Here is a 27,850-nt window from a genome sequence, read left to right as displayed (position 1 = left end):
TTTATCTCCCTGCCAAATCAAAGCCCATAGAGAAAATGTGTGATTTTAGCTCACAGGGACACAGGAGCTTTTGGTCTACTGCTGCCTCGTGTGGTCAGTTTGTGTCACTGACATGAATTGGAAAGAAGCATTTCAAACACAGAAGATGCACAAAAAACAACTTGAACTTCCTGATGGAGGCAGAAGTTGATGGACAAGTCCCGTGTGCTGTGATGTTAAAATCGCTGATTTTCTCTATGGACTTTGGTGTGGGAGAGTGAGCCAGTTCCCCATAAAAAACATTTCAAAAAACTGCATTGTCCCTTTAAGAGTGAGTTGGAATGCTTGTTTTCTTGAGTTGTTTTGAACATTGAGCTGAGAAAAGCGTGTTGTTTTTGTTGATGGTGGGCTGTCAGTAGGAGGGGGGCGGGGTCAGAGGGGAACGTGATGACAGGTCACTTCCTACGAACGGACAATAAAAGACACGAATCAGAGCGAGAGTCCAACACAACCTGCAGGACCAACCAGAACCAGGCCCATCAACACTGTGACCTTGCCAGGATGTGGATGTTTCTACTGATCGTCAGTCTGCTGGACCAGAACCAGGCTGCTCCTGTAAGAAGCCGCCGTACGGATCGACTTCTCTCCTGATTAGTTGGACGTGATCATTCACTCTGAGGTTGTGTGTTGTGTGTGCAGACAGCAGGTGACCGTGGTGATGCCGTTCAGCTCATTCCTCAACAAGAACCGGTCCCAATCACGGTGAGAGTTAATCTTATTACTAAGACAGACTGAGGCGCATTCTCCCACACCAAAGTCCATCGAGAAAATTTGCATTTTTAGCTCACAGGGACACAGGAGCTGCTGGGCTACTACTGCCTCGTGTGGTCAGTTTGTGTCACTGAGGTACCTCTGAACGATGGATTTCAAATCCCTAGGTCTAAAATGTTTGTGATTGTTAAAATCACTGATTTTCTCTATGGGTTTTGGTTGTGGGAGAGCGAGCGATTTACAAAAGTGTTTCCTGTGAACATACTATGAAGGTATCTTTTTGATTAATGTTGATTTTATAAGGTGAGGCTTTGGTTAAATGGCTTGGCTTAAATTACAGTTTTGGGAAGTGTCCCCCAACAGGAAGTTGTATCCCCATAATGCAACTGTGACCGGCTCACTTTCTATTTTTGTTTCTATCAATTTTAATTCTTTAATTCTCCCCAACTCAACCAGTTCCTCAGAATGAGGACCAGGTTTTGGTCTCCGTGGTAACTACCGGTTCTAAAAAAACAAACCAAAAACTAACTATGGTCTTGATAAGGTCAGAAAATTTTCTTAAGAGGTAACAACTACAAAAAACACACATTGTGATAATGTTTGTGTGCCTGCAGCCTTCCACCACCACTGCCATCAATCAACAGACAGGCTCCTCCTCCTCCTCCTCCTCCTCCTCTTCATCGTCGGCTTCATCAGAGTCAAGCCAGAGTTCAGAGGTCAGATTCACACCTACTACATTACCCAACGAGTTCAGGTCACATTGAGTTCATTAACTTCACACACAGGTTTCCGTATTTTGAAAAAAACCAAAAAACAAAGCAGAGTGAATCTGCTGAAACCTGAACCTAAATCACTTTACTGTGAGCAGAGCTCCACCTACTGGAGAGAAGTGGAGCTGCAGCTCAATGCATTTAAATCTGAGGCTTCTGTTTGGTCTGAACCCCATGTGACACCGGACTTATTTTACAGGGTCTTCAACAAGTGAGAGAACGACAGAACCAGGAGACAATGGTAACACACACACACACGCGCGCGCACACGTTATGTTCGGTGGTTGATGTAATTTCCTGTGTGATGTCACATCCTGCAGGCTGTGGAGGAGATGGACTTGTCGCAGGAGGTGAGCTCCCTAAACTCCATCAACATGATGTTTTCAGCTCCGTTCGCGATTCTGTTTACACGTCAACCGTCATGTGACATACATGTTAGCTTAGTGTGTGTGTGTTCTAGTCTCCCAGAAACAAAAGTGCCGACCCGTGGCTCAACGAACCGGCTTTGGTGAGGGAGGGATTGGACGGGCAGCAGAGACACGCTGGAGACCACAGCGTGGAGAGCCAACACAAGGTGAGCTCATCAAGTTCACACTGATTTAAAAAGTAGACTCAGGACCCCATTTTCCATGGTGCTTTGGTGTCACAAGAAAGCACAAAAAAACAATCAACTGGCACACCTAGAGAAACACCAACAACACCAATCAGGTTCAGTAAGAACCAATCACATCCAATGAGGTCAAGATGGAGACAACTAAAATCAAGTAGAACCAATATAATAGAATTACCAATATTTAAGACCAATCGGTTCCGACAGAATCAAACAGGTCCGGTCAGAACCAATCGATTTCAGTGAGGAACAATCCGAGTCAGAAAGAACCAATCATCGAAAGTCAGAACCAATTGAGTCAGAAGACTGACTGTTGTTCAGGTCTAAAACCGTGACGATCTGCCTCTCTGACTCCACCCCTTCACAGGCTCTGTTGTTGAACCTTCACTATCTTCTGGGGCAACCTGAAACCAAAGAAATCGTTCCGACGATGGAAGTGGGCGGAGAGACAACGCACGTCAGTGAAAATGCGCTTGACGGCGGAGGCTTCGGGGCCGACATCGTAGACACCCAGCTTCTGCCGCTGGACAGCATGGAGCGAGAAAACGAGCTGACCTTTGACACGCCATATCACTACCACTACCACGGCCACCGCGGCGAAGAGGCGGCTCTTGAACTGGGTCTGTAACAGAGGCCACGCCCCTCGCTGAAAAATTATATTTTCATGTTTCCCACGTAGGAAATGTAATCATCTGCATATTGTGTGAAGTGTTTAACATCATAAATATAATTATTCCAACATTATAACATCAAATGAGTGCCACAGCCCAATCACCTGCAGGTGGCACTGTGATCAAAACGATAACTTTAAAGACATTAAAGATCCATAACAGCACCACCATGTGGTCACTGAATGTGTTTAATGTTTGCAGCACACAGGGACACTGCTCCATCTAACAGCAGCTAACCGTTTCCATGGTCACGGACAGGTTATTTAGGTCATGTAATTATTAATTTGCACTTGATGTGATGTGGCCATTTTATTCTGAAGGTGTGAAAAACATCTGATTTTACAACTAATAAAAAAAAAATCAAATAATCACTATTAACAATCAAAAGTTTTTTTAAATGTTTATCTTGAATAAAAAAAACCAGAACCAACTGAACACCACAGTTTTGTGTCTTTCTTTTTTGGATTATTCAAATTTAATTTCTTGCTCTGGATTTTACAAAAGCTTTTATTGTGAAAGCAAACAGGAAAATGAAATCTCTTCAACTGAGAGAAAATTAGTCACAACTTCTCTGCCGATCAATTATTTGATTTGTTGATCATCTGACAGAAAAGATGACACAGTGAAGCCATAGCTGATAAATTCTCTATATTTTTGGGAGAAAAAACAAACAAACAAACAAACAAATAAAATGCAACTTATTTTGAAAAGACGGACGTGGACACACATCACTTCCTCTCCAGTGTCCAATTTTTACTTGATGAGCCCGTGCTGACCGATCACATTCCTCAGAAAACCCTGCTGACCAATCATTTTCTCCTCTGCTGTGTGATGTCATCAAAGAGTCACCTGTTCGGCCAATCGGCTGCAAGCTTACAGTCAAAAATGTAAGAGAGGTGTCATCGCGCCTCCACCAGTTTGAACCTGCTGTCGTGGAAACGAGCATGAGCTACCTTGAGGGAAAAGACACATCACTTCCGGTTGTGTGACATCACTTCCTCTGGGCATGGCCTTTGTGGAACAGGTAGATCGGTCGCTGGTTACCTGGCACACACACACCTGAGTAAAAAACACAAACAAGACACCCTGATGACCTCATTTCCCATCATGCTCAGCTGCTTTCAGCTTAATCCAGTGTTTAAAACCGTCGTTTAATTTTATTGAAAGTACATTTAATTTCTCATTGAACCACACTACCCCCTTAAGGCCAAACACAAACATACATGTTTATCTCACTGAAAACAAAACCCTGTAGAATTATGTTTTTGTGTGGACATAGAAAGTAGCACTGAACCACACTGCCCCCTAAAGGCACAACACAAATGCACATGTTTATCTGAACTGTACCTGTGCAAGTGAGTAGTCTGTACGAGGTGAAGCCCACGGTGTTCGTCAGGAAGCAGGTGAACTGTTCAGGTCTCAGCCTCACGTTCCTGTAGTTACGATATGTTTGCTCCTAGGAAACAGGTCACACCATAGCCAGTTTTAGTGTGGACGAACAAAAAGTGAGACTGAAAACTTGAAAACTGTGGTTTAAATGTTGGTGAAGCCTTTGATTTTGTTGTGTTTTAGTGTGAATGTGGGGAACATTTTATTTTGAAAACAGTAGGATTATGTGGATTATTAAGTGTGGACATACAAAAAATCTTTTGATTTTCAAAACTGTAGGTTTGTGTTTTAGTGTGGACATAGAAAATAGCCTTTAATTTTGAAAACTGCAGAGTTGTTTTAGTGTAGATGTAGAGAAAACTCGGAAAGCTGCAGGGTGGTGTTTTTTGTGTGGACGAATGAAAACTGAGACTTAAATTTGAACAGTAAGTTAGACTTTTATTTTGAAAATTGCGGGGTTACATTACCGACGCCCTCTTGCTGTGGCTGTAGCTGCTCCACGGCTGCGGCTCCAGGATGAATATTCCGCCCAGAGACAGACTCTGATAGGCACGCTTGAATAGTCTGACCACACCCCCATCACCTGACTGCAGCTGTATCCATTTGGTCACACCCAGACACATGATGACATCATACTGGCCCCGCCCTGGCCAGGACTCCTTCTCTGACACATAGTCCCCCTGTGGGAGGAGTCACAGTTGTGATGTCATCAACCTAAATTACTGTGTATTATTCCAACAAAGCTGATTGATCGTTGATTGATCAACTCACCTGTATGAAGGTGATGTTGTTGGGGAACCTGGAGGAGGAGGTGGGGGGAGGGACAAGGGGAGGAGCTGAGAGAGGACCCCGACTCACTCTGAATGACAGCGGGAAGGAGAGGAGAGAGAGCGCCCCCTGGAACACCTCCGTCAACTCCTCTTCCTCGTCATTCTTCTCCTTCTCTTCTTCCCCTGTCATTCCTTTCCTCCTCATTTTCCTCTCCTCCACCACCAGGTCATGTGACAGGAAGTGCCTGACATTCTGCTTGGCGGTGTGGACCAATCGCTCATCCAGCTCCACTCCCAGGATGTGGGCGGGGTCAAATTTCCGAGCGATACTTATTGTCATGTGACCGGCGCCACAGCCCACCTCCAGCACCCTCTTGTCTCTGAACCAATCGGCTTCCAGGAGATGGAGACGCGGGTCCTCCTCCACACCCACCCGCCCCTCCAAATTGTCACCATAGAAACCATGGTAGCCGTAGAAACGGTTGTGGTTGCCATACTGGTACCGGTGTCTGTCCTTCTTCCTCTCTGGAGGCTGAGTGGACGACTGAGATCCTCCACACCTGCAGGCAGCAGCATAGAAATCATGTCACCTGATAAGATTACAGTGTTTTAGTTCACTTCCTGTGTAACACTCACCTGCCAGCTTTGGCTCCTCCCACTAGTGGCGTATGGAATTTGGTTGATTGAGCCGCAGTCGCCACGGTGACAGTGTTGGCAGCACCATCTCCCAACTTCACGGAGGTGGTGCGTCGCCGTCTCCGCTGGCGACCATCACCCTGGTTACTAGATTTGTGGGCGGATCCCGGCAGCGGATGCGTGTGTCTCCTTGGAAGAGCGGGGGGTGGAACCAAGTCATCTCGACATGTGATAGCCGTGTTGAGCTCGCAGGGAAGAGGAGATGCAGCTACACTGCCCTCCCTGGTCAACAGGGGAACTGCAATCATAAAATATCGTTGTACAGATGTTGACACAATTATTTTCTTGATTAATCCAGTATTCTTTTATTCACATTCAGAGATTAGAAAACATTCACATTCAGGGATGACGTAATGCAGAATATAAATTTAGAAGTCGCCAGGAAAACTGCCCTCTGGAGTAAAATACCAAAGTACCAAATTTAAAAATGTGTTGCTTATTTATTTTTTTTAGCTACGGGTTATTGTAGCACCGACAGTGGTGAACAGTGGTACTGCAGGCAACATGGGCCACAGTGTGATGAGACTCACCTGTCAGTGGAGCTGTGGAGGGAAACAGTCGTGCAGGTATCACCTCCCTCTCCCCCTCACCACCACCACCACCACCTCCTCCTCCTCCTCCTCCTCCTCCTCCTCCTCCTCCTCCTCCTCCACCTCCACCATGGTGTCTGTTCCTGTGTCTCCTCCTGGACTTCACAGGGGACAGCAGGACTCCCCCTTCCACCTCCCCGTCCCCCCCGCCTCCCTTCAGGTTAAGGGGGTCGGTGATGTCACGTGGAACTAGAATCTCTACGGGGTCTCTGCCCCGTGACGGCAGGGGTGAGCACTTTGGTGTCTCCTGATTGGTTGCTCTGAGGAAGAAGAGGGGAGACGTTTCACATTTTATGAATTTAAAATTACAGCAGTAACAAGAACAGTTTAACATTAGTTTAACCTTTAACAACAGATTATTGACATCTAAACACAGTTTGAGTCAAGTTTAATAACATTTATTAACGTAAATAAGGATTAAAAACGGTTGTTATAATTAGATAGATTATTAATCGTTAACTAACGTTTATTAATAACAATCTGAACATTCATTAACAGTTTAATCTTCTACATTGCAGAGATGAGTTCAACATGACAGTTCTTTTCTTACACATGTTCTATCATGTGCTGACAAAGGATGCCACTACATAGTAACACTGATACGAACATGTTCTTGTTCTTCACATTCTGTTCTGTTCTGTTCTAGCAGCTTCAAACATGCTCTAATACAGAGTATAACATATTATACCATGTGCTATCATGTTCTAAGACAGACTCCAACATGGTGCAACACGTTCCATCAAGTAACACACGTGGTCAAAACATGTTCAAGCACGTTCTATTACAGATTCTAACTTGTTGCAACACATTCTATTGTGTTCGATCACAGATTCTAACATGTTGCAACACGTTATATTGGGTTCTATCAGATTATTTTAGGTTCTATTGTGTTCTGTCACAGATTATATGATGTTCTATAACAGATTATAACTTGTTGCAATATGTTCTATGTTCTACCACAAATTATATTGTGTTCTGTCACAGATTATTTCAAATTATACTGTATTAGGTTCTACCATAGATTCTAACTTACTGCAACATGTATTGTGTTCTATCGTGTATTCTTTTAATAACTTCTATTGTGTTCTATCACAGATTCTAACATGTTGCAATATGTTCTATTGTGTTCTATCACAGTCTTAAAATCAAATGACCTGGTAGCCTAGTGTGGTCAGTAGGGGGCCAGCAATTGGTAAAAAAAGCCAAATTTTCTGGGAAAAGCAGCAGTTCAGTAGGGGTGGGCGATGTGACCTTAAAGTTATAAGCCAATTGCCATTTTTAAGTATTATCTTGCCTCATGTGAGCTTTTATGTCTGTTATTTATTCTGTCGGGCCACATGGTCAGTGTAGTGGTTAGCACTCTTGCCTTTGCAGCAAAAAGTCCCGGGTTCGAGCCCCGGTTGGAATAAGGACCTTTCTGTATGGAGTTTGCATGTTCTCCCCGTGTTCTCCCCCATTAATATTTCATTCACAATAAAAAAAATGACTCATTACAACTTGATATCATTTGGATGGCCACATGAGGCCAATGCTCTACTGTGTTCCAGCATAGATTGTAACATGTTTCAACATGTTTTACTGAGTTCTACAACAGATAACATTATAATTAAAATGAACGTAAAATAGTTTCATGAACTCAAGTAGTCTTTCTAAATCCGATGTTCACCTAGTTGTCATTCGGTCACCACAGTCTCACCTGTTGACTTCTTCGTCCAGCAGCGAGTTCAGGTTCAGCGGGTCGAAGATGTTCCCGCCCAACAGGAAGTGACTTGGGAGCCTTGGCTCTGACTGGCTGTCACTGTTGGTGCGGCGGCGACGCTTAGCCGGCCCCTTAAAGCCCGGGCCCATAGAGTAACGCCTCTTTGCGATTCGCTGTGTCTGGGGCGGGGGCTGCGTGTTGTTGGGTGGCTGAAGGCCATTATTAGGACAGAGGGGGCGGATCTTAGCCAGCTGTGGCTGCTCCGATAAGTTCATGTTAACGGGGAAGGCGGGGCTGACTTTGACGGGTGCCTCCTGAGAAAGGACCGTCTCCTTGTCTAACGACATCATCTTCCACCTTTCAGCCAATGACAGTAATCTACAATGAGAGAGGGGGGAGGGGGTAATTTGACAGACAATCAGCTCCTCAAAGAAAACTTCTTATCAATTTTCTGATCAATCAATATATTGTTGGGTTATAATGTGTTTACAAAACACAGGCTGTCTTTTCACCATGAGCCAAAAAAAAGTTATAAATAAGTGCTCATGTAAACATTGCTGTGGGGTCAGAGGTCACAATGTTTATTATCATTATTACTGATTTAATAGTGATTTATGAATATATAAATCAGTCACACTCACCGTCCTACTTGCTCCAGTCACTTGTTGTCGTCCTGTAACCACGCCCCGTTTGCAATATAATCACACACTCTCACTCCAAGTGTGTGTTTGTGACACAAATAGGTCTGCGTATGTATGTGTACGTGACTCCACCCCCCATACCCCCCACTCTCAAAAATACGTCCTAACTCCGCCCCGGCGGCTGACTCCACCAATCACGGAGCGCGCTCATGAATAATTCAAACAGTGAGAAACTAGCAGGTAAACAGTTAGCCACTCCAGTTAGCAACCACCAGTAGACTGGCAGGAAGCAACTAGCGTGAAGCTAACACACAAACACACGCAAAGACAAACAGCTACCAAAAGCCGCGCGCAAAACCCGCAATGCGTGTGAATTCAGACCCCCCCGCGAGCTGTCCGTGCACGCGCGTGCATGTGGCAGAGTGTGTACGTGTGTGCAGGAAAACGGCCAGGCACATAAGTTTGTACAGAAAGTGTGCTGCGCTAGCTGCTAACTGATAGCTCACGAGCCCAGGCCCACACATTTATACAGCAGCTGCAAGGATGACGTGAGCGACTGCGTAGTCGACCAATCAACTGCCAAATTAAGCTCCGGCCTCTCCAGCATGACGGCCAATGAGACCCGAGACGCGGTGTGATTGGCCGCAGCTCGAGGAGGTGGGAGAAGGGGGTCCGGGCAGAGAGGGCTTCCTCAGCGGTGCCTGAGTGCAAACACGAACACGACCGTATAACCGACGACTTTAACCGATTGAACTGTTGAAAAAAAATATATATATATATATATTTAAACCACTAAACAACAACCAAAACACAAAATAGTCTGTTCGACAAACAGTCGATAAACAAAGTTTGACATTTAGCCTTTAGCTCAACATAAACTCCACCGTCCGTCCCCTTCGCTCCTGCACATTTTAGCCCTGATTTTGGGTACACAGCCGAACACATACAGCCAGGCTCTTGTTTCCTCCTTTAACACGCTCTAGCCACAGATCTAATATCACGCTAACACGCCACAGTGCTGTTTAGAGCAACTTTAGCGAGTCGTGAACACGTCACAGTTATGACTGATAACAATCAACGCGAGAACGTCGGTCCATCAAAAATGTCCCGCGGACGAGTGGAGTCTGACAGACAACACCGAGGGCAAAACACCGCCTTCCAAAAGTGGGTCATTTACTGAGGGTGTTTTCGCCTTTTACCACAGAGGGGCGCTATACACATTTAATAAACAAATGCTGCAACTGGTTTAATATGAATTTAATATGTGTTACAGGCTATCGATATAAATTTTTCAGTTTTAAAGTTACAGTTTCGACAGAAAACCGTACCTTTATTGGTCGGCGGGGTGATGGTCAGGTTAGCGAGATACGTAGCATGGCGTTGTACCAGTGCGACAACAACAACATCAAAATCAAACACAACGCAACACAACAGACAACAACACAAAGGAGTAGTTCGTTTTTTTTCTGCTCGGTTTGTGGCTGTTTGTCTCAACAAGGCGTCAAGCTTTGTATGAAAATAGACTGCAGGCGTTGAAGAAACACCAGTCGCAGGGGAGTGACGCTTTTCTGTCACCCAATCAGCTGACTGTTGTGGGTCTAGCTCCATCCAAACTGTACCGTGCCATTACTCTGGTACCCAAAGTGAAGGGTACTGGAACCAGGGCCGGCTCTACCTAATTTTGTGCCCTAGGCGAGATTGCTCTCCGGCGCCCCCCCCCCCCCCGTGTGTGTTGGGGAGGGGGCGCTCCCGAGGGCTTGGACGGCCTTTTCATGTCGTTAATAACAAAAGCTTCACCTGTCTGTGACCTGACCTCTGATCCCTGCTCTGACCCTGAGGTCACCCGTCATGTGATTCAGCAGCACCACATTTTAGGAACATTATTGTTTATTCATTTGTTAATATTTATTATTTTCAAGAGAGAACACACAAATGAGGGCGACTGGGAATAGAAAATCATTTTTATTTTCATTGTTTTAAAAAATTTAAAACAATGAAAATTTGTTTTCATTGAAAAAAAAAAAATATATTTTTTTTTTTTTTTTTTAAAAAAAGCCTCGCGGCGCCCCTCCAGCAGGTGGCGCTCTAGGCGACCGCCTATATCGCCTATGCCAAGAGCCGGCCCTGACTGGAACAGTTATTTTGGTACTATTCCTAATGAAAACACAAAAAAATACATACCGTACCGTTCTGAACTGAACTGCTACACTCTATGGAAACACACCACTAGTCTCCCTGTGCAGAGAACCATCCTAATCTCTCTTAATCTCACTCACAGCCCGGCCTGTACCATCTACTGTGTGTGCAAGTACATCATACAACCACACGTCAAAATACCTGGAATATCCCTTTAACAGATCTGCCAATCAAGCTGGGACTGACAGTGACTGGGAGGGGAGGGGCAGGGCCATCGGTGTTAAGACTTCATTACCCAGCATGCCTTTAGTTTGTGTGTATGTGTGTGTAAAATCCCTAAAGAGGATTAATGTGGATCAGAAAGAGACGACATGCCGCTGAAAAGAGACGGTGAGACATTCTTCTACCGTTATATCTTGTGTGTGTGTGAGCGTGTGTTGTATTGTGTGTGTAAAGGTGAAGCAGTGTGTGTGTGGTGGCCTTCATAACTCGCAGCCTCCCCGTCCTCTGTACTTCGGCTTGTTTACTCTTCCTCTTGTTGTCAGTAAAACGCGTCTTCGGTCGGTCTTTACACTGAGTCGTCATCCCCCCTGACCTTTGACCTCTGGCTCGTGTGTTTCTGTTGATGTACAGTCAGTAATGACGTTGAGGTGCGTGACTTCACACACCTGCTGTGTCACATTAATTATTAGTTACATTACATTAATTAGTTATGTTTGAACTCTTCGTGACTTAGTTTCATACCATAAATGTCATTGAAATTACAAAAAAAACATACTGCTGTCAGTGGCTAGCGCTGCCTGCAGCTCAGTACCTGTCCACCAGAGGGCAGAAGACAGATTTTTATTGATCCCTGAAAGGGGGCGTAACACAAACTCATAGTTGCAAATATCATACTCATAAAATGCCAACACTACTGTTAACTCCTGTAAAAGTCCAGTAGAGGGCAGTAGAGTCATGTGTCATGTCTCTCCTCAGATACTGAACGTGCTCTACAGGTGATGGAGGCCTGTCAGGCCGGAGCTACTGAAGGGGTCAAAGGTCGTGCCGAAAAGCTGCTCAACATCTTTCAGAGTGACCTGTTCCAGGCTCTGCTGGGTAAGGCACACACACACACACACATATACACATATACATATTAAAGGGACATTTCTGGTATTTTGAAGTAGCAATGAATAGTTGGGTTTCCATTACCCCTTCGAAACGTCCCAAACCGTAATGAACCTCTCAAATACCCCAAAAACATTTTTACGTTTTTTTCATGAGGAGGTTTTTCAGATTTGGTGATATGAAGGTTTATCACAAAGGTCAAGTTTTTCCGCATTTACACGCCACCCCGCGTCACTGGACATGATGTGGGGGGGGGGGGGGGGGTCACATGACCAGTTAAATTCAGGCAAGATGGCACCATATGTAGTTCATTCGCTGCCGATCGCCAGTTTGAAACATTTTGTTCATGTTTAGATAAGGTCCTGCTTAAATTGTTTTTTTCTCTATATTTTGGTGAACACATACAAGTTATCACAGACTTGAGCATTCTGATTGATTACCACAGTGTGTGTTTGTGAGCGAAACAGACGCAGGCCTGTCTCCACAAACTGGAGGTCTGTGATGATGTCATCAGAGTGATGTCACGGTGATTGCAGTTCAGTGATTGGACGAGATTGTGAGCGTCTGTGTGTGTGTGTGTGTGTGTCCTCAGACATACAGGAGTTCTACGAGCTGACGGTGTGTGAGAACCAGACAGCAGGACAACCCAACACACCTGGACAGGTACACACACACACGCACACACACACACACACTTCTCTTCCCTCTCTTTCTTTATAATCCACATGGCAACACCCATCATTGTTACCTAGCAACAGCTGCAGCAGCATTGCCGGGGCAACAGCTGCATAACACCATGGCAACAGGAGCCCAGCTCCCCTCCACCCACCCCACCTCCTTCCTCTCTCCTCTCTCTCTCTGTACCTCTCATTGTCTCTCTATGTCTCTCTTCCTCGCTCAGTCTTTTTGTCATCAACAAGAGTGAGTCAAGGAGGTGTGCGCCCCCCCCATCACCACTAAAAAAAAAAACACCCATCTTCTTCTTCTTCTTCATCTGTCTCGCTCTCCTCCTGCACCGCTCACTTACTTGTCCCCCCCGTCTGTCCCTCTCTCTCTCTCTCTCTCAGCCCTGACAATCGTAGGAATAGAAGAGGCGAGAGAGCGAGCGAGTGAGTGAGAAAGAGAGAGAGGGGATAGACAGATAGACGGACGAGGAGGGGGGGAGGGTGACAAAGAGAGAGAGCGAGAGAGAGAGAGAGAGATTGAGTATGAGTGTGTGAGTGTGTGTGTGTAGCAATGTGTGTGTGTGTGTGTGTGTGTGTGTGAGTGTGTGTGTGTGTGTGGATATGGACTGCCTCTGCATTGTCACCACCAAGGTAAGAGCAGACCGCCAGCATGCACACACACTCACACCCACACACACACGCACGCACGCACACTTCTCATTAAAACACAACAGCCAGTGTTGTCATGTGTGTGTTTGCTGCTTTCTGTCATGTTTTCATTCACCATCTCTCTCTCTTCTCTTGTGTGTGTGTGTGTGTGTGTGTGTGCATGTGGTTAGCACGGGCACATTAGCATGTAGCTCAGGCTGCCTCTGGCTTGTTGCTAACGGTTAGTGGAGCTGCCGTAGGGAGCGGGATGTTGAGCTTGGCACGTGTCACGTTTCAAACACACACGTGTGGGTTTTATTTTTTATTTTTTTAATTGCGCATCACTTTCTCACTTCGGACGTGAGGACGAGTAGAAACACGACAACGAGTGTGAATCAACAGGTCACATGACGTTCAGGTAAAATGCCCCGTCACTTCACTCTGTGTCTGTCAGCTATGACGGAGGCCGCATGGTGGCCCGGGTCAGAGCCCAACCAGCTGCTTGTTAAAGTTCACTTAGTGTAGCGCCACCACCAGGCCAGAAGATGTTAGCATCTGTGTTCATTGTCACGTGACCTGAGTCACATGGAAACGTTATTACAGGATACAACACAGGCACTATGGTCAAATGTGTACGTCGTTGTTGTTGTCGTGGTAACTGTCTTGTTCCTGTCAATTGACATGGAGGTCATTCTTAAGATGGATAAATGTTATATTTACTGGTTTAAACTCGTTCTAAAACCGCTTTACACGGGTTTGTGTTGATCGTCCCAACTCTAAACCAGCCTGAGTTCAGTTAAACCGACGTAAGCAACTGTTCTAAACACACAAGTTAGGTTGACTTGGTTTACAGTGTTCAAAACAAATTCAGACTAGTCTGAAACCCTGTGGTTTAAAATAACATGAAAACAGAATCTCGTTGAGTAAACAGAAAGTTTAAATCTGGTTTCAAAGCTGGTAAACGTAAACAAAAATGGGGTCCAAAAGTTCTTCGAAAACATGTTTAATGTAAACAAGGTCAAATCTGATGCTATTAATTACATTTAAACTGGTTTAGACTGGTATTCTCCAGTTCTGTGTGAGCACTCTGAGGCCATCTGCATAAAAATCAGAAGTCTTGTTCCTGTCCATTGACATGGAGGTCATTCTTAAGACAAGATAAATGCAACATTAACTGGTTTAAACTGGTTCTAAAACCGCTTTACACCGGTTGGTGTTGATCATTCCGATTCTAAATTAGCCTGACTTCAGTCAAACCGACGAAAGCCACTGTTCTAAACTGGCCCAACTTTGGACTAGTCTAAACACACAAGTTAGGTTGACTCGATTTACAGTGTTCGAAACAGGTACCAGAGTCAAATTGGTTAAACTGGTGATGTAAACTAGAATTCAGACTAGTCTGAAACAAATATGGTCTAAACTTTGCCAAAAAATGTGTTTAACATGAACCAGGTCAAATCTGATGCTATTAACTAGTAACTGGTATTCTCCAGACCAGTATGAGCACTCAGAGGCCATCTGCGTAAAAATCATTCTAAATGTGGTCTAAACTGGTCTGGTCCTGTTCTGTTCTGGTTCTGCTTTGACTGTGTCTTTTCATCTTGTCCATTATCACAACTGATGGAACTAAAGATAGAAGGAGCTATTTTTGTTTCGACACACGTCATATCTGCCAGTGTGTTTCTAAATACACTGATGATTATTATATCAGGAAATACAACGGACCAGGAATAAAACACCAAGATAACCAGAGCCAAAACACCTGGTTTGGTGTATTTCCTGGTGTTTTATCCCTGGATTGGTATATTTCTTGGTGTAATGTCTATCACTGTATTCTCCCTCTCTCCCTCTCTCTCTCTCTCTCTCTCTCTCTCTCTCTCTCACACACACTCACACACACTCTCGCACACTCACTTACAGGTACGTTGTGAGTTGGATCGGAATAGCTTTTCTATCTTTAGCTCCATCAGTTCCGATAATGGACAAATGAAAAGACACAGTCACAGCAGAACTAGAGCCAGAACATTTAAAACCAGTTTAAACCAGTTTAAACCAGTTATAATCCAGTCAAGATTATAGTTGACCAGGATAAGATTAAACATGTCACTGTTTTAGATTTAGGGTTAAAAACAGTTTATTTAATGAGATTAAGTTTTGTCACAACTCAATTTGGTTTAGATAATTTTATAAACTGGTCACTAATTTAACTACTTAGATAGTTTAGAGTTGTGTGAAGTGGATTTAAACCAGTTCAGATGACCAAAACCAGGACTAAAACACCAGGTAATAAACCAAACCAGGACTAAAACACCAGGTAATAAACCAAACCAGGACTAAAATACCAAGTAATAAACCAAAATCAGGACTAAAACACCAAGTAATAAACCAAACCAGGACTAAAACACCAAGTAATAAACCAAAACCAGAACAAAACACCAGGCAGTAAACCAAACCCGAACAAAACACCAGTTAATAAATCAAACCAGGATAATTGGAAAGATGTCCTCACTAAGATATGAAAACAGGTTTTGTGTGTGTGTGTGTGTTTTTCAGGTATTACTCATGTTGTGGGGACCTAAATCTGTATGGGGACAAAAATCAAGTCCCTATAACATAAATTAGTACATGTTGTAGGGTTAAGGTTAGGTCAGTTGTTAAAGTTATGGTTAGAGTAAGTCTCCACGGAATAAGTCAGCGTAATGTCCTCTGAAGTGCTGGAAACAAGACCGTGTGTGTGTGTTTGTGGACAAATCGTTGTGAAGAAATTACAAACTTTAATTAATATTTTAAAGGGCTTCAGATTAGAACTGGGTGTCAGGATAAGGGTTAGTTTAAGGGTTCAGGGAATGCATTGTCTGAGTGTCCTCACTAAGGTTGCTGTATAAGAATGTGTGTGTTAGAGATGATGACTTCATTTGACCTCTTAGGCAAAAGGTGAGGTCTCTCTCTCTCTCTCTGTCACACACACGCACTCACTCACTTTTCATGAATCAAGATTGGCTCCACCTCCGTCTCCTGACGTCAGTTGCCGAGGGAACAGAGGCTCCCGTTCTGTCACTATGGCAACCGCATAACCATCTCTGCCTCCCATTCAACGTGTCTTTGGCTTTAGAGTCACCTTGATTTGTGTGTGTGTGTCTGTGTGTGGGCGGGTGATGTCATAGTTTGACAGTGTGCTATAAGAGAGAGGGAGAGAGAAATTCCCCTCAACACTGATGACTCAGGTATCACATCTGAAGAGAGCAGCTGATGCTAACAGAATGCTAACAGAGCTGATGCTAACTGTCCTGACTTTAACCTAGCTGATGCTTACAGAGCTAATGCTAACAGAGTGGAAGGTGATGGAGCTGGTGCCATAAGAGCTAATGCTAGGGGAGCTGATGCTAACATAACTGACGGTAACAGAGCAGGTGCTATAAGAGTGAATGCTAGCAGACGTTAACAGAGCTAATGCTAACAGAGTGGAAGGTAACAGCTGGTGTCATAAGCGCTAACTTTAGCAGACCTAATGCTAAGTGTCCTTGCTTTAACCTAACTGATGATAACTGAGCTGAAGCTATAGGACTGAATGATAGCGGAGCTGATGCCAATAGAACTGGTGCTATGAGAGCTGATGCCAATAGAGTGGATGCTAACAGAGCTGATTCTAACAGAACTGATGGTAACAGAGCAGGTGCTGAGATGTGAGCTAATGCTAATAATGCTAAAGCTGATACCATAAGAGTGAATGCTAGGAGAGCTGATGCTAACAACCCTGACTTTAACCTAGCTGATAATAAGAGAACTGATGATTACTGAGGTTAAGCTATAAGAGGGCATGCTAGCGGAGCTGATGCCAACAGAGCTGACGTTTTCAAGAGTGAATGCTAGCAGAGCTGATGCTAACATAACTGGTGCTGTGAGAGCTAATGCTAACAGAGCCGGTGAAATACAGAGCGTATAGCGACAGAGCTAGTGCTAACGCAGCTAACTGTAACACCGTCTGTGTCTGCAGAAGTATCGCTACCAAGATGATGAGACTCCACCTGTTGACCCCAGCCCTGGTCCCATGACTCTTGGACGCAGCACCGAGCTCAGCCATACACACCTGGACGGATACACACACGCCGCTGCACTCACCGTATGTACACACACACACATACACACACACACACACACACACACACACACACACACTCTTGTTAGGACACCACTAGATTCAGGTTTAAAGGGACAGTTGGTGTGGGAGAGTGAGTGGTTTTTCATTGTGTCCCCACTGTGCTGATTATGTGTCAGGATGCAGGGTCCTTGAGGAGGATCTAAAAAGGTCCTTGAAGAAATTCTAGGTTCCTGTAGCAGGAATGGAGGGAGGAGTACTTTTAGAAGTGCTTGATGGGCCTGGAAGGTCCTGGAAGACACAGGACACATTAACATGTCTCAGTTGAGTTGTAAGTTGTGTGTGTGTGTGTGTCTGTGGTAATGTAACACACACACACTCACACACTGTGTGGGTTGTCAGTGCCCACTCTGTGATGCTGCCTCTCTCTCGCTCTCTTTTTTTTTTGCCCCTTCAACAGTCACCATGGCAACGAGGAGAATTCTAAGTGTGTGTGTGGGGGGTGCACAGGAATGAGAAGGGGGAGGTGTTGCCATGGCAACAACTTTAGCTGAAATGTTCCTGTGTGTATGTGTTTATTGAAAGCACTCTTTTTGGGCAATTTCAATTCTGCTCTCTATCTCGCTCTCTTTTACATCCGCCGGCCAAGTGACATCACATAGGGGAGGGGATTCCTTCAGAGAGGGAGAGGGAGAGAGAGAGAGAGAGAGAGAGAGAGAGAGAGAGAGAGAGGGTGATGTGCAGTGGGGCATTAGGAGGGTCGAGCAGAGAGAGAGAGAGAGAGAGGAAGAGAGTGAGAGAGAGAGAGAGCGGAGGAGGCTGACAGTGAAAAACAGCCTCTCTCTCTCTTTCCTCTTATTTCTGAGAATCTGTTGGTTTCTCTAGCTCTTCGTTCAGAGGACTGCCCCCCTCCCTCTCTCTCTCTCTCTCTCTCTCTCTCTCCCTCTCTCTCTCTCTCTGGATGGCGGGCTGATGTGCGGGCCTGGCTGTGCGCGCGCGCTCGTGCTTGTTAATTATTCATCCTCGGTGTTTACGTAAGAGCCGCAGGAGTGATGTTCGTGTCGGTGTGGTACGCCAAGAAGATGGGACGCAGATTCATCAACAACGTGCGGAAAGCCAAGAGGCACAGGCAGCGCATGATGGTAGGAACCTGCACGTGATTGGTTCTTCACAGGTGGGGTCGGGGGGTTGGGCGTGTGTGTGTGTGGGGGGGTGATAAGAAGGTGAAGGTTGTGGTTGTGCCCACCCTTCAGGGGATGGGGCTATTCTAGCACAAGTAACTTAGCATAGTTCTACCTAAGAGGGTTACTTTGCGTTCCAGTAGTCGGAAATTTCCGAGTTCAGTGGGCGTTCCTTCCCGCTGACACACCCTCTCCAGTCAGACCGAAAGCTGGAGCAACCTGAAGTAGGATTCCAAGATGGCTGACGCTCGTGCCAAGATATGTGTTTGAGTGCAAAACTTGCTGTTGTTAGCCATTGCTGACCTCTGATGAAAATGGAACACACCATTCGCATCGTGGGGATGTGGGAACTCGGAAATTGGAGCAACCTAACTTCGGATTCCAAGATGGCTCACACTTTTTTCATTAGTGTGTGTGTTTGTGTGCAAAACTAGCTGTTGTTAGCCATTGCTAGCAATGCCAGTTGATATGTTTGCGTCCAGCGTCTGACGTCTGATGTAAATGGAACACACTTTTCGCATCGTGGGGATGTGGGAACTCGGAAGTTGGAGCAACCTAACTTCGGATTCCAAGATGGCTCACACTTTTTTCATTAGTGTGTGTGTTTGTGTGAAAAACTAGCTGTTGTTAGCCATTGCTAGCAATGCCAGTTGATATGTTTGCGTCCAGCGTCTGACCTCTGATGAAAATGGAACACACTATTCGCATCGTGGGGATGTGGGAACTCGGAAGTTGGAGCAACCTAACTTCGGATTCCAAGATGGCTCACACTTTTTTCATTAGTGTGTGTGTTTGTGTGCAAAACTAGCTGTTGTTAGCCATTGCTAGCAATGCCAGTTGATATGTTTGCGTCCAGCGTCTGACCTCTGATGAAAATGGAACACACCATTCGCATCGTGGGGATGTGGGAACTCGGAAGTTGGAGCAAACTCACTTCGGATTCCAAGATGGCTAACGCTTTTTTCATTAGTGTGTTTGTGTGCAAAACAAGCTGTTGTAAGTCATTGCTAGCAATACTAGCTGATATATTTGCATCATTAACTGTTGTCCTACCTGGTAGGGTTAGCATTGTTAACTACCTGTAAGAGGTTAGCATGATCTTACCTGTGACATTAGGTAGGCGTCGATAATGACTCATCTTACTTTGTAGAGTTAGCATTGTTTACTACCTCAGAGTGTTTTAAATTCTGTCTCCTCAAGAATTCAACTCAATAATTAACTTATCAATCAAAATAAAAACTTACAACCATAGCTTTAAATATTCATTAATTCTGTTCGTCATTCCTGACACTCTCTCTCTCTCTGATTTGTGCCACCACATTGGATTCAAAGTGTCTCAAAATGTTATTGATTGCAAACTCAAATACCTTTGTCCATCTAGCAATTACTTTCAGACCTGCCTGAATGTTTGGCTTAGATCAATTGTTCGAGTTGTAAATGTTAGCATTGTTATAAAAGGTTAGCATTGTTGGTATTTTATAACACTTGAGTTCTGCTGTCCGTTACTTCTCTTGTTCTTTGTTAGATTTGTTTTACCAAAGAAGTTAGCATTAATGTACCTGAGGACATACCACTGTTCTACCTGAGATAGTTAGCATTGCTCTTCCTAAGAAGACTATCATTGTTCTGCCTGAGTAGGTTGCATTGTTCTATCTAAGATGGTTAGCATCTGTTTAGCTGAGATGATTAGCATCATTCTACCTGAGATGGTTAGTATTCATCTACCTGAGAAGGTTAGCCTAACTGTGATGGTCAGCATCGTTCTACCTGAGAAGTTTACCCTAACTGTGATGCTTAGCATTGTCCTACCTGAGAAGGATACACTAACTGTGATGGTCAGCTTTGTTCAACCTGAGAAGATTCTAACTGAGAAAATTACCCTGACTGGGATGATCAGCATTGTTCAACCTGAGAAGATTCTAACTGAGATGGTTAGCATTCTTCTACCCGAGGTTACCCTTGTTCCAGCTGACATGGTTAGCATTGTTCTACCTGAGATAGTTAGCATTGCTCTTCCTAAGAAGACTATCATTGTTCTGCCTGAGTAGGTTGCATTGTTCTATCTAAGATGGTTAGCATCCGTTTAGCTGAGACGATTAGCATCATTCTACCTGAGATGGTTAGTATTAATCTACCTGAGAAGGTTAGCCTAACTGTGATGGTCAGCATCGTTCTACCTGAGAAGGATACACTAACTGTGATGATCACCTTCGTTCAACCTGAGAAGATTCTAACTGAGAAAATTACCCTGACTGTGATGATCAGCATTGTTTCTAGCTAACTCAGTCACATAATGTTAGCATGCTGGACATGAAACATAAGCACGTTAATATTGGGATCGTTTGCATGCTGGCGTTAGCGTTAATTCTGAGAGTATGGACACAGAATGCACACTGGATGGCGTTAGTGTAAACGTGGTGTGTTACGACCTTCTTACTCATCATCCCACAATCAGTGTGGTGGAGAGACATAGACTCAGAGAGAGAGAGAGAGAGAGAGAGAAAGCTGTCATGGGAAATATAGAGGTTTAATTAATTCAGCGTGAACTGTAACTCACTCTCTCTCTGTCACTGTAACTCTCTCCCTGTTATCTAACTGCTCAAGCTCACTCGCTCACTCTCTCCTCCAGATTCTCCATGGTCATGAAGTGAACGTGTTGTTTCACACTTTTGTTACATTATGTTGTATACTGTGATGTGTCCATTTAAATGTCACCTGCAGCTGATCAATACAATCTTTCATCACTGATCAATAATGATCGCATGACGTAAATTATTCACCCTCTGAATTTTTCGAATGCCACTTCGCAGGAAGTGATGTAACAACGTTCTGGTGCTGGGAGAGAGAGAGAGAGAGGGAGAGAGAGAGAGAGAGAGGTGGTCGCTATAGCTACAGCCACAGTTGCCAAGGTAACCGGGCCCCTTGAGGGCTCAACAGCTGTTACCAAGGAGTTGCCGTGGTGACGAGTGGTCAATGATGCTGATGAGAGAGATTTAACTCTTTGTGTCTGTTTGTTTGTGTGTTTTTTTGTTTTTGCAGATGAACGGATCAGAGGGAGAACTGGAGTATGAGGAGATCACACTGGAGAGAGTGAGACACACACACACAGCTCCACTCTGTTCTATTTTTAGAAACTATTTTTAAAACTCCTCACCGCCCTAACATAAGCCCCGCCCTGCTGACATAAGCCCCGCCCTGCTGACATCACAGAGATATTTTCATGTCTATTTCAGGGAACAATTTAGATGATATGAGCAGTGTCATGTGACCGCACCTTTATCAAGGTCACCTGGCACGGAAGGGTTCATGGTGCAGGTTATTACCCACATCCACCAGAGGGTGGGGCAAACACAGTTAACTACCGATGAAAGTTAGCATTGTACCAAATGAGAAAGTTAAGAGTTAGCATAGTTCTACCTGAGATGATTTGCATCTTTAACCACCAGACAGGATGACAGGATGACAGGATGATACTTAGCATCACCCTGTCTGAAAGTTTTAGCATCGCTAACTACCTTAAACAGTTAATTTAACAATTAGCATTGTTAACTACTCAAGACAGTAAGCATCATTTTGTATGAGAGGTTTAACATAGTTCTATCTGAGGTGGCTTGCGTCACTAACTAGCTGGGATACTCAGCATCACTAACCACCTGGGATACTTAGCATCACCCTATCTGAGAGAGTCAGCTCCATTCTACCATTCTACAGAGCAAGGTCATGTGACCAGCATGTGACCTTTATGAAGGTCAGACGGGTTTTGTGTTCTGGCTCAGGTTCTGACTGTGTTCTCCATGTTCAGGGTAATTCTGGTCTTGGCTTCAGTATCGCTGGAGGAACAGATAACCCACACATTGGGGACGACCCATCGATCTTCATCACCAAGATCATCCCTGGTGGCGCGGCGGCTCAGGATGGACGCCTCAGGTATGTGCGCACACACAAACAAACACACATACAGTATATAACATGTAAGGTTAATCTCTCTCTCTCTCTCTCTCTCTCTCTCTCTCTTCCCGTCCAGGGTGAACGATAGCATAGTATTTGTTAACGAGGCGGACGTGCGTGAGGTCACACACTCTACAGCTGTGGAGGCTCTAAAGGAGGCGGGGCCTGTTGTGAGGCTGTATGTCCTGCGGCGACGCCCACCGAGTGAACGCATCACACAGATCAAGCTGATGAAAGGACCCAAAGGTAGGAAAGGACATAAGGAAAGGAGAAAGGAAAATAATGCCATGTTTCCACCGAGTGGAATGGTTTGGTATTTATTTTTTTTGTGTTTCCATTAGCAATAATACCAAAATGACCAGCCCCAGCCATACCATTGCCTATTAAGTAAAGGTACTGTTCTTAGTTCTGATCAAAGGCTTTACCAAACCATGCTGTACCAAACCGAACTGTACCATGATAGAAACACGGCCTATATGAGAGGGAAGGAAAGTGAGGAAAAGTGTATCTCTGCTGTTCTGTCGACCTCTGGTGGCTGCAATCAATTGTTAATAGGGATAGAACCTCCTGTTAGAACCTCTGTTGTGCTTAACTCTGTGGTTCTGTCCCCCTCCGGTCCAGGTCTGGGATTCAGTATAGCAGGAGGTGTGGGGAACCAGCATGTTCCTGGAGATAACAGTATCTATGTCACCAAGATCATTGAGGGAGGAGCGGCGCACCGTGATGGACGGCTACAGATTGGGGACAAAATCCTGGCGGTAAGCAAACTCTGGTCACAGGTGCTGACCTGGGACAGATTTGCGGGCCTCATGTTTGACCTGAGCTCTGATCCCAACAGGTGAACCACATGTCTCTGGAGGACGTCCTGCATGAAGACGCTGTGTCGGCTCTGAAAAACACGGACGAGGTCGTCTATCTGAAGGTGGCCACACCCACCTCGCAGTACATCCACCCGGCCGATCGCTACAGTCCCCCAGACCTGACCAGCTGTACGTACACCTGGGATCGCTGAAACACTTGTTATTCTGGGTGACTGGGTAAAATTTGCATGATGCTAAAGCTAATTTGGATTCATCCAAATTAGCTTTAGCTTCAGCTCGTCTAAAAAAACGTCGACCAGGTTCAAATATTTCATCTTGTGCAAATGTGTTTTTGAGTAAATTTGTCTCTACCTGAGCTCCAAGACAAAATTTTGCCTTTTCTTGAGTAAGAGCTTGCTTTTCTGCCCCTTCCTGTATTGTTCCTCTGGCGCCATCCTGTGGTCAAACCACTGCTACTGCAGGGGCCGGTTTTTGGGCTGATGGTCAAAGAGTCAAGATCGGCTAAGGGTGTCCCTCCTCACTGTTATATGTTTTTGCAGCCTACATGGAGCCGGACTACATGTGTGATTACCCACAAGCCCTCCCTCCTCCATCACCACGACGATACTCACCCATCGCCCGGGGGATGATGGGAGAGGATGACTACTCCCGGGAGCCTCGCAGAGTCTGCGTGCAGCGTGGGTCAACCGGCCTGGGCTTCAACATCGTTGGTGGAGAAGACGGAGAAGGAATCTTCATCTCCTTCATCCTTGCAGGAGGACCGGCAGACCTGAGTGGAGAACTCCGGAAGGGAGACCAGATCCTGAGCGTGAGTCCAGAGACTGTGTCCTGGCAGAGACCAGGTCCTTTCTGATTTGGATGTGTCCTGGTCTTTGTGACAGAGTTGTTTGTGTCCAGGTGAACGGTGTGGACCTCAGGTATGCGACACACGAGCAGGCCGCTGCAGCTCTGAAGAACGCAGGACAAACTGTTACCATAGTAGCTCAGTACAGACCTGAGGGTGAGTTCCAAACACTCCGTGTTTTACACTGTTCATGTAACTGGGATGATGTTGTTAGTGTGGTGATCCTGTTCACAGAGTACAGTCGCTTCGAGGCTAAGATCCACGACCTGAGGGAGCAGATGATGAACAGCACGTCTGGGAGTCTGAGAACCAACCGCAGCGTCTACGTCAGGTAAACAGGGTCCAGGTCCAGGTTTCTGCACCTTAACTGGGTCACCGCGGGTGTTTTTATTTTGAAATGACACTGACATCACCTGAGACATGACGTCCTCACTGGTTTTCAGAGCGCTGTTCGACTACGATAAGCAGTGGGACTGCGGCGTCCTCTCGCAGGCGCTGGATTTTAACTTTGGCGACGTCCTTCACGTGATGGACAGCGCCGATGACGAGTGGTGGCAGGCCCGGCGGGTCAGCCAGCAGGGGGAGCTAGAGGAGCTGGGATACATCCCATCCAAACACAGGTGAGACGGGTCAGAATTGTGGCATTATGGCGCGGAAACGCCACCGCTGTCCTCGTGTCTCATCACTTTGTGTATTTCAGGGTGGAGAGGAAGGAGTGGTCGAGGATGAAGAGTAAAGGTGACATATCCTCTGTCTTTCCTGTCTGTCTGCCTGTCCTCTGTCTGTCTCTGCCCTCTATTTCCTCTGCCTGTCCATTTTGTGTGACTGTCTTTTTCGGGTCTTCCTAGGGCGAGAAGGTTTTGTCCACAGCTACGAACTTATCACTCAGATTGAAGGTCAGTTGTTTTAATAAAAACACTTGGGTCATCATGGCAACACGCTGTGACAAGTCCATGTAAATAACGTGTTTCTCTCTCTCTCTCTCTGTCTTCAGTTGACTACGCTCGTCCTGTCATAATTCTGGGGCCGACCAAAGACCGGGTCAACGATGACCTTCTCTCGGAATACCCCGACAAGTTTGGCTCCTGCGTCCCACGTACGTTTCCCGCTACTGGCGGAAAACTGGAAACATTAGGTAACAAACAAGTAGTCAGCTCCATGACTCTCGCTCACTCTCTCTCTCTCTCTCTTTCCCTCTCTCTCTCTCTCTGTGTGTAGACACGACTCGTCCGCAGAGAGACTACGAGGTCGATGGGCGGGACTACCACTTTGTGTCGTCACGGGAACAGATGGAGCGAGACATCCAGTCGCATCGATTCATCGAGGCGGGGCAGTACAACAACCACCTGTACGGGACGTCGGTGCAGAGCGTCAGACAGGTGGCCGAGCAGGTTAGACTGGTCGTCATGGCGAAAACCAAGGGGTCACCTTGGTTTTGTTGCCATAGTGCTAACACATTTGTCATCTGTTGATCCAGGGGAAGCACTGCATCCTGGACGTTTCGGCCAACGCTATAAGGAGGCTCCAGGCGGCGCAGCTCCACCCCGTCGCCATCTTCATTCGACCACGTTCCCTGGAGAACATCCTGTAAGTCTACGAAGTTATGACGCTTCAGCCGGATGTTAAACCCAAATAAAGCCACGTTTCCACCTAGTGGGACAGTTCGGTACGGTACGGTAGTCATTTATTTTGCATTACCATTACAAATAGTACTAAAGTAACCAGCCCCAACCGTTCCAATCTTTGGGACCCTTACTTTCGGGTACCAGAGAAACTAGTCATGGTGGCTCGACCCACAACAGTCAGATGATTGGGCCCACAGAAAAACGCCACTCCCCTGCGATCTGCATAACTATCACATGGAAGTCGGTCGAGGCGAACGCCCGCAGGTATGATTGCAGGCACAGCCCAAACCGCGCCGACTGAGTTCTCAGTCCAATTGCAAGCCTGACCCAGGGTTTTAGCATTCCAAACCAAACTGTACCATAAAGAAAACATGGCGTAACTAAGTGTGTGTGTGTGTGTGTGTGTGTAGGGACCTGAACAAGCGTCTGTCCGAGGATCAGGCACGAAAAGCTATGGACCGCGCCATCAAACTGGAGCAGGATTTCCTTGAGTGTTTCACAGGTAAGAACTTTCTTTGACAGTAATGGCACGTTCCCCCACAAACACAGGGCTGATGCTAAGCTAACTAACGCAGACTGGCCTTCTTGACAATGTGTCAACGCAAATTTAAATACATAAGATTATATTTTAAGTCAAGCGATTGAAATGAACGTAGCGAGGTTAGCATTGGGGCTAATGAACACATGTGTTGTGTGTGTGTGTGTGCAGCCATCGTCCACGGCGACAGCTTCGAGGAGGTCTACCACCAGGTCAAAGCTGTCATCGAAGAGCAGAGCGGCCCCTACATTTGGGTACCTGCACGCGACAGACTCTGATTGGCTGCTGCCGAGCCAAAGGGGCGCCTTCGCCACCAATTTACCCCCACAGCTCTGCCCACCCCTCCCCTCAGCACATCCTCCTCTAAGGCAGGAAATAACCGGGTGGAGAGCAGACGCCGCTTTTAATCTTTTGTTTTTTTTGTTGTTCATTCTTTGGGACGGTGACGCTGATTGGGTGGCTACTGCCGTAGCCATGACAACCAAAAGGGGGTGGGGTGGGGCACACCTGTCCGTCTGTGTGACAGCTGATCGACTGATTGGTTTTGTGTTGATCAATAATCCTGTATTATCAGTAAATAACGAATCAGACTGTAGAGTTCAGTTTGTATTGAAGTATTTATATTCACTTATTTATTAATTAATTTATCTATTTATTGATCGATTGATTGGCTGAGTTATGTGACGTGAAGACCGGTGAGTGAGTGTGTGTGTGTGTGTGTGTGTGTGCGTGTGTTAGTGTTGTGTACATAAAGACTTGTGTGACTGTAAATAAAACAATGGGGCTCAAACACACAGTCTATTCAGGGCTTATTAAATACCCACAATCCTCCTGTGGTCCTGCTGGACTTCATCTCCCACAATTCCTCTCTGCCTGGACTACAACACCAACAATTGCCACTGTGCTGCAGTGGACGGCACAGACGCGTTTTTAAAATTGAAAGACTGTGGACTACGTTTCCCATAGTTCCTGGCTGCTAAGACATATCTGCAGCACACCGAGGGACTACATTACCCAAAAGTCTCAGCTCTCCAGGCCATGATTCTGGACCACAGTACTCACGATTACCTGCTGCTAAACAGGACACACACTAAGGGTGGAGCTTAAGGGTCATGAGGCGGGGCACACTCACCACTGGCCCCGCCCTCACTTACCCACAGTGCTTGGGGAGACTCTGGTGACCATGGCAACTGGGACTGAGGATGGATTCAAATTGCTCTTGAACTTGTTCCTGAAGGTTCCAGGTTTTTAGAAAATCAGGGTCATGTGACACACAGAGGAGGCTGTTGACATGACGACTTGTAAATTAAAATTAATTAGTTATAAATGAAAATGACCATTGAAATATTGAAATAAATAAATTCAATATAAAATCTGAATTGAGTGTGATGATGCAGGTTGAATTAACTCAGGTTTAATATTGATGACTTAGGACCCGTCCACACGGAAACGGGTCTAAGTACATATGCATACTGCTTTTTTTTTTATTGGGAGACGCGTTCCGTCCACACGGAGACACAGTGCCACTCATGGGACAGAATTGCGCATTCTCGCAAAATATTTAGAAAGTCGCTAGATTTGTCGCTTTTGAAAAATAAAAAAAAAGTCTCCGGGCATCTGTAAAGTCGCTAGATATGCATGCGGAAATGGCA

The 27,850-nt window shown here is 45.6% G+C and overlaps 3 protein-coding genes across 5 annotated transcripts; 2 read left to right on the top strand and 1 right to left on the bottom strand.

Moving 5' to 3' along the window:
- The first annotated feature begins 324 nt into the window (after nucleotides 1–324).
- On the top strand, nucleotides 325–3,226 carry LOC131455856 (putative uncharacterized protein DDB_G0282499). Its single transcript, XM_058623698.1, has 7 exons — nucleotides 325–594; nucleotides 679–741; nucleotides 1,365–1,466; nucleotides 1,720–1,761; nucleotides 1,841–1,870; nucleotides 1,981–2,094; nucleotides 2,498–3,226. The coding sequence occupies exons 1-7, from the start codon at nucleotides 427–429 to the stop codon at nucleotides 2,756–2,758; spliced, it is 780 nt and encodes a 259-aa protein (XP_058479681.1). The 5' UTR covers nucleotides 325–426; the 3' UTR covers nucleotides 2,759–3,226.
- Nucleotides 3,227–3,290: 64 nt separating this feature from the next.
- Nucleotides 3,291–9,666, bottom strand: LOC131455875 (7SK snRNA methylphosphate capping enzyme-like). The gene is made up of 9 exons (XM_058623723.1): nucleotides 8,587–9,666; nucleotides 7,943–8,323; nucleotides 6,316–6,506; nucleotides 6,187–6,261; nucleotides 5,597–5,894; nucleotides 4,962–5,520; nucleotides 4,658–4,870; nucleotides 4,149–4,257; nucleotides 3,291–3,845 (listed from the first exon to the last, which is right to left on the bottom strand). The coding sequence occupies exons 2-9, from the start codon at nucleotides 8,293–8,295 to the stop codon at nucleotides 3,793–3,795; spliced, it is 1,851 nt and encodes a 616-aa protein (XP_058479706.1). The 5' UTR covers nucleotides 8,296–8,323; nucleotides 8,587–9,666; the 3' UTR covers nucleotides 3,291–3,792.
- A 1,412-nt stretch (nucleotides 9,667–11,078) lies between these two features.
- LOC131455830 (disks large homolog 4-like) lies at nucleotides 11,079–27,577 on the top strand. Of its 3 annotated transcripts, XM_058623654.1 has the most exons (20): nucleotides 11,079–11,112; nucleotides 11,701–11,820; nucleotides 12,425–12,495; nucleotides 17,140–17,265; nucleotides 21,462–21,512; nucleotides 22,225–22,349; nucleotides 22,447–22,616; nucleotides 22,992–23,128; nucleotides 23,209–23,359; nucleotides 23,731–23,999; nucleotides 24,089–24,191; nucleotides 24,270–24,366; nucleotides 24,479–24,655; nucleotides 24,736–24,773; nucleotides 24,884–24,931; nucleotides 25,030–25,131; nucleotides 25,254–25,426; nucleotides 25,513–25,622; nucleotides 26,071–26,162; nucleotides 26,370–27,577. In XM_058623654.1, exons 1-20 carry the CDS (start codon nucleotides 11,094–11,096, stop codon nucleotides 26,474–26,476), a joined length of 2,286 nt encoding a protein of 761 aa, XP_058479637.1. In that variant the 5' UTR covers nucleotides 11,079–11,093; the 3' UTR covers nucleotides 26,477–27,577. The 3 variants fall into 3 exon arrangements, with proteins under 3 accessions (XP_058479637.1, XP_058479636.1, XP_058479638.1); XM_058623653.1 differs by having other exon boundaries at nucleotides 24,089–24,366; XM_058623655.1 differs by lacking the exons at nucleotides 11,079–11,112; nucleotides 11,701–11,820; nucleotides 12,425–12,495; nucleotides 17,140–17,265 and adding an exon at nucleotides 17,978–18,383.
- Nucleotides 27,578–27,850: the final 273 nt, after the last annotated feature.

The sequence above is a fragment of the Solea solea genome, chromosome 3, assembly GCF_958295425.1.
Source record: "Solea solea chromosome 3, fSolSol10.1, whole genome shotgun sequence".
NCBI lineage: Eukaryota > Metazoa > Chordata > Actinopteri > Pleuronectiformes > Soleidae > Solea > Solea solea.
Note: the sequence above shows the minus strand (reverse complement) of the source record. Positions and strands in the feature narration are given on the sequence as shown.